This window comes from Haliotis rubra, unplaced genomic scaffold (genome assembly GCF_003918875.1).
Source record: "Haliotis rubra isolate DU_JTF1 unplaced genomic scaffold, ASM391887v1 Scf72, whole genome shotgun sequence".
Classification (NCBI taxonomy): domain Eukaryota; kingdom Metazoa; phylum Mollusca; class Gastropoda; order Lepetellida; family Haliotidae; genus Haliotis; species Haliotis rubra.
In genome coordinates, this window is record NW_025767435.1 from 2,495,940 (window position 1) to 2,502,321 (window position 6,382).

The 6,382-nt window shown below is 44.7% G+C and overlaps 1 protein-coding gene across 1 annotated transcript; it reads right to left on the minus strand.

The window, feature by feature from the left end:
• Positions 1 to 2,268: 2,268 nt before the first annotated feature.
• LOC124259401 (ankyrin-3-like) lies at positions 2,269 to 5,882 on the minus strand. Its single transcript, XM_046693532.1, has 2 exons — positions 5,534 to 5,882; positions 2,269 to 4,615 (listed from the first exon to the last, which is right to left on the minus strand). The coding sequence occupies exons 1-2, from the start codon at positions 5,534 to 5,536 to the stop codon at positions 3,080 to 3,082; spliced, it is 1,539 nt and encodes a 512-aa protein (XP_046549488.1). The 5' UTR covers positions 5,537 to 5,882; the 3' UTR covers positions 2,269 to 3,079.
• Between the last annotated feature and the right edge of the window lie 500 nt (positions 5,883 to 6,382).

The window sequence follows — 6,382 nt, forward strand, 5'->3', positions numbered from 1 at the left end:
GGTTAAAGCGTCCGCTCGTCACGCCGAAAGCCCGGGGTCGATTCCCCACATGGACAGAATGTGTGAAGCCCGCGATATTGCTGGGATGTTTAATAAAAGCGGCGTAAAACCGGACTCACACTCGAATACATTTGACACAAAAATATTTGGTTGTTGTGTGGGCGAGTAGGGAGTGGGTGACACAGCATCAGCAATTTTTCACCCACGTAGTGGCAATTAATTGTACACTTATAACCAACATTCACAGTGAAAGTGTTAGACAAGTAACCACACAGGCACAATGAGAAAGCATTATGTTACTAGATAAGCAACAATGAGCATAATAAAAGCATGATGTACACGTCCACTATCTGTCATACATGTCTGAAAATAAATGTGAAAAGCACTTTAAAACTGCCCCATGATACCCTGATTTGGGTATGTTAATCTGTTCGATTTCACACGGAGGATGCCAAGTTTTACACAAATTTACTTCTTACATAATTTAGGAGATCATTAAGTGGCCTCCAAACTTTTTCTAACTGTAAATAGAGATCGAGCAGTAAAGGACGAGCCGAGGCCGAGTACCGTTATTGTGATAGTCTCGCGGCGATAAAAATGCTGAAAGAAAGTCTGCCGAGCACCCGTGTGAATCAAATAATCGATGACAGTGTCCGGCCGACAGTCCGTCCACGGCTGCATTGGACATGGCTCGGCGTGAATGAGGGCTGATCAACGGGAGGTAACTCTTGTAAGCTACACATTGAAAACAAAGTCAACAAACCGTACATAAAAGGAGCCAAGAGCGCGCCATGTAGTTTGCAGATACGCTTTTATTGATAATCTTTTAAAATGGTTTGCATTAATTGATCCTAAATAAAGTAGGTGCAGATCATGGTATTTAACCAGTGTGTGTGATGCAATAGAACGAATGCATGGCTATACATGTGCCGTTGAGATTGATATCCAATGATCTAGGGGAAAATACCAGCGCCTTGAGCATGCACTAGTGCGTGGATATGTGCGCTATATAAATATCCTATAAAAATATTTTTAAAATATTTTAAAAATACGGTGGTATGTGTATCTCGTGCATCGTTTATCGCCACATTTAACAATATTCCACCTTTAAATAATTGATTCGTGACCAGACAATCCAGTGATCGATATTATGAGCATCGTGGTGCGATTACACCCAATCCACAAAGTCACGTAGCCTGACCATCCAATCCATTAAGGTGCCTCTTACGACCTGTATAGAAGGCGGTTTTACCCTCCGGACACAAACCTTTGTCATATCGGAAGCAGTATCACAGAAACGCTACTAACACGTTCCAGCAACATGAGTGAGTGAGTTTGGTTTTACGCCCCTTTTAGCAATATTCCAGCAATATCTCAGCGGGGGACAACAGAAATGGGCTTCACACTTTGTGCCCTGGGGAGTCGAACCCGGGCCTTCGGCGTGACGAACGAACGCTTCAACCACAAGGCTACTCCACCGCCCCCTGTGACATGAAGGTACACATATAGCGGGCTAGTGTGCGAGCTACGTTAACGCCCATTTGACCGTGTATATCACGCTGTGAGCTTAATGACGCAGACCTAAGACGCTAACCACAAAGCTGAAACCAACGATCAACGATATGGTGTTGATAGAACGATAATCAAGGTCGCGTGAAGTTCGGACCCAAGAATAGCTTAACCTGAAACAACGCTTCTTCCATTGGTACTCGCAGTGAAAACGACTGGCTGGCTGAGTATGGTTTTACGCCGTTTTTAGCAATATTCCAGCAAACGACTGTCTGGCTGGGGTTTTACGCCGTTTTTAGCAATATTCCAGCAATATCACGGCGGGGGACACCAGAAATGGGCTTCACAAGTTGTACCAATGTGGGGAATCGAACCCGGGCCTTCGGCTACCCCACCGCCCCCAATGAAAACGAACAAAATGCGATTGATTTTTTCCATTTGTTTTATTACTCGTAAATACTATTACCATTACAACAATACGAAAAAAATACACTACAGTCAACATATCTGATAACGGAGTTTCTGTTGTATCACACGTCAGAGGCAATTCAGTCAACAACAGTTGTCCCGACATCAACATACTAGTAATACCTCACACACAGGCACAGCTTAGACTTAGACATGCACGTCCTTCACCTTCAGATATAACGAATCTACATACCGGGAAGGTCACGATTAATCGAAATATCAACACATCGCGATACTTACCACCACAATACAGTCACACCGATACCAAACACGATTGTGTCAAATCAGAAAGTGTTTAAATTCCAGGGTCTATTTACCTGTTGGAGGATGTCAAGTGTATGGTAAGTACACTGGAACCGTCTGGTTAGTACCGCGAATCAGCGCCTTGTAAGTACTGTAAAACTGTTCTGTAAGTACCGCGAAACAAGCAGTGTCTTTTAAGTGCTGGGAAATAAACAGTGTCTTGTAAGTAATGTGAAACACGCAGTGTCATGTAAGTACCATGAAACAAAGTATCTTCAAAATATCGTTGTGTACCCTGTAGTACGTATCGTGTGATATGTCAAATACTAGTGATTCTGAATTTTGTAGAAAAGCATATTTTATCAATTAAAGTTTTGTGAAACTTATCAAAGTCATGAGGAAGTCGATACTCTGGCAAGTTATACAGATCATGTTGTAAGTATCGTCGGACAAATCGTATCGTGTGGCAAGTACCGCGATGCATATTGTCTTCGATAATTGTGACACCCTTTGCTAAAATAACGAGTGTTGAACTATTTCAGAAGTTTCGTTATGTTTCACATTAAACATATTCTGTCACAGTCTCCATAACAACAGAACAGACCCTTCTGTGGAACAGAGGACAACTAGCTACTTCGGCCGCGTCAAGTCAGACTTCCGGCTGATGTTGTAGCACAGGAACCTCTGTAGAAACAACGGGATAGGCAGATTGTAAGTGTTCTCCAGAGGGATTGCCAGTTTAGTGAACCACTGTCTTAATCGGCGGACAGACAGGACAAACAGACAACACGGACTTGAGGCTTGAGTCTGTAGGCGACACAGAAGGGCAAGATCAGCTGACAGTGCAAACGGGGGCTTCTTACGACTTTCCGGAACGGGGCGTGTAGTAAGAGGGGAATCGGGGGGCAAGAAGGTAAGGTTCGAGGGTCAGATCACACCCATGAAGGATGAGAAACTCAGCGATATTGAAGTGACCTTGATCAAGGGCAAGAAATAGTGACGTCCGGCCTGAGGATGTTTGTGAATCTATGTCCGCCCCTGATGCTAGAAGAAGCTTTGTTGTGTCCAACTGACCTATTGCTACTGCTATGTGAAGAGCATTCTGTCCCCATCTGTCGAACACATGCATGTCAGCGCCTAGATCCAGAAGAGTGGACACCATGGACCGGTCGTATCTCGCCACGGCTTCGTGGAGGGGAAACTGACGGGCTCTGTTGGCTTGATTCACCGGACATCCGCCTTTAACAAGTATTCGAGCAAATTCGGTTCTTTTTTCTCCTTTGAAAGACATGAGTGCGTGCAGGGTTGTTTCCCCATTCCTGCGCGAAACCGTCACGTCCAGACCCTTCTCTGGACATTCAGTGAGGAGGAAGGTGGCGACATCTTCTGATTCACATAACAGTGCTGTAAACAGAGGGCTGGGTCCACTGTCGTCACGGAGGTTGATGTTAGCTCCATGATCCACGAGCACTCGGGCCAGCTGGTAGTAGTTGTATTTAGCTGCAAGGCCAAGAGGGGTGTTTCTCTGGTTTCCAAAGGAACCTGTAACGTTTGGGTCAGCACCGTAATTCAGCAATACTTTAGCTATGTTGTGATAGTTGTACCGTGACGCCAGCACCAGGGGTGTCTGTGAGTAATAGTTGACCGCATCTACTGAGGCACCTTCTTGGACTAGAATCTTCACAATCTCCAGATTATTCTGTTCTACTGCAATATGGAGACAAGTCTCACCGGAAAACAACGCCCGCAGATCGATGGCGGGACACGCATAGTGGTCAGGAGGTATGGGTCTCCTCGCGTTGCCATGGATCCTCTGGTAGTTGCAGATGATGCTGAGGGCATGTTCATCCCGATGGAGGACCGCAACGTGGAGGGGGGTGAACCCTGCCTTGTTGTATACACCTAGAACACAGCCATGTCGAAGCAGCAGTTTAGTGATGTCATAGAAACGAGAGAAAATGGCGACATGGAGCGGGCTGTTCCCATCAGAGTCCTTACAATTGATGTCATAGCCAGCGTTCAACAAAGACTCAACCGCAGAAGGAATGCCAGTCTCAACTGACATGCATAAAGGTGATCTCATTGAATCGGGATACCCTCCTCCAATGTCAGCCATGCTAGAAAAGGGTCGCCTGTCTCTGTCTCTTGTCCTGTGCGAGAGAGCAAAGTCTAGGTTTATTGGGAGACTGTGAGCTGCTGGTTCTTCTGAAGGGATGGAGCCCGCCCTCGTGCAGTCTTGATGCTTCTCAAGCGGTAACCAATCAGAGGCGGCCTCAAGTTCCTGATGACGTAATGTGTCAAGGCCGGAACGACGTTTTATCTTCAGGTAAACCTTCTCCTTTGCACCACGGCTCAGGATCCGGAATTCCTCATCGGGCAACCAATCTTCGTCACCCTGGCAACGAGAAAAAGTACCAGTCAGCTAAGTACTACAATCAGTCGTCTTGCCACAATCTATATACATAAATAATGACTGTAATTTGACTTGCTATATAATACAACAAATCTGAGCAGATTGTTCATACAACTGACTGACTGAGTTTGGTTTTACGCCGCTTTTAGCAATATTCCAGCAACATCACGGCGGGGAACACCAGAAATGGGCTTCACACATTGTGCCCATGTGGGGATTCGAACCCGGGTCTTCGGCGTGACGAGCCAACGCTTTAACCATTAGGCTACCCCACCGCCCCTTGTTCATACAAAACCCACCTCTATATACACATACTGTTTCATGTATTATCTTGAGTTGCCGCAATTAAATGTATCAGTATGTAATTCCTTCCGAAGATATGAATATATAGAAGTGCACATTTTAATGATGTTCATATTAACTGATGGAACTGAAACGTTAATTTATAACATTTGTAGATTTATTTTCCCTTTAGTACCAAAATACAAACATGGTAATATATTGCTTGCATTGAACAACTATGATACTACTGTGAATGTGTATGAATTCAGACTTGATCTCGTCACTATATGGCTGGAATAAAGCCGATGTGACGTAAAACCAAACTCAACTCAATTCAACTGCATTACTGTAATTGAAAAACTGCAGATATACACTCAAACGTGCTGATTGGGTTGATTTTAGCATGCACATCTCATAAAGTATGTTATTGCGTAGTACTAGTAGTCACATAATACTGGCTGGCAAAACAACCATGAAATACTGGAATGACTAATTCACTAAGCATGCACGGCAGTTAAAGGTCGGAACTTTCTGACTGAAGGAAACAATTCCATTGACACCGGGTCATGATCATAATAACAACACGTAGCAATTCTTGAAATGTACAAACGTACATACCATATTGCGCCGCCAGACATCCTTCCTAGTTGTCCTGGAAGTATGTCAGGAGGAGTGGAGACGAAAGCCTTTCCATTTCATCAGTGACTTGAATAACAGGTGCGCAGTCCATATTCCATAGTGCTAGAGCTGTCAAAACACCTGCCACGCCCAACCTCACCCCGTTGACCAGAAACTCGGACCTAGTGCTACGCTGATCACATGTCTTCACTGGACTACAGGCAGATACTGATAATGTACACGTGTCTGCCCTAGACTATGCTATCCTTATCCCTATAGCCCGGAAACAACTCTAGGCCAAGACCGGTGTCATGGCAGATAGTTGCCCAGCTGTCATAGAAAGGGAAGTAACTGCGTGAAGACTTGTAGTAACCAGCTCGAATCGCCCCAACATACAGGTGATGTGTCAGTAGCGGAACAAGCCGAGTGGAGCCGAGTGACTTTGACCGTGCATCGAAGCGAAAAGGCCGTCGCATGTATTCTGATTGTTTTCAGTGTGCTGAATGCATTGTGTGATAGGAAGTTATTCTATTATTAGTTACAAAACCGATCTGCATCAAACCCCGCATTTTGACATTTATAACAAAAACATACAAACAATCCCATTTTAATAGTTACACACAGAATATTTATTGTATGAGATGAATAAGTGAATATGCTTTTACGCGGCTTTTAGCAATATTCAATTAATATCACGGCGGGGGACACCAGGAATGGGCTTCACACATTGTACCCATGTGGGGAATCGAACCCGGGTCTCCGGCATGACGAGCGGACGCTTTAACCACTAGGCTACCCCACCTCCCCTATTGTATGAGGAATTCAAATCCAATTTGCTAGAAATAACAT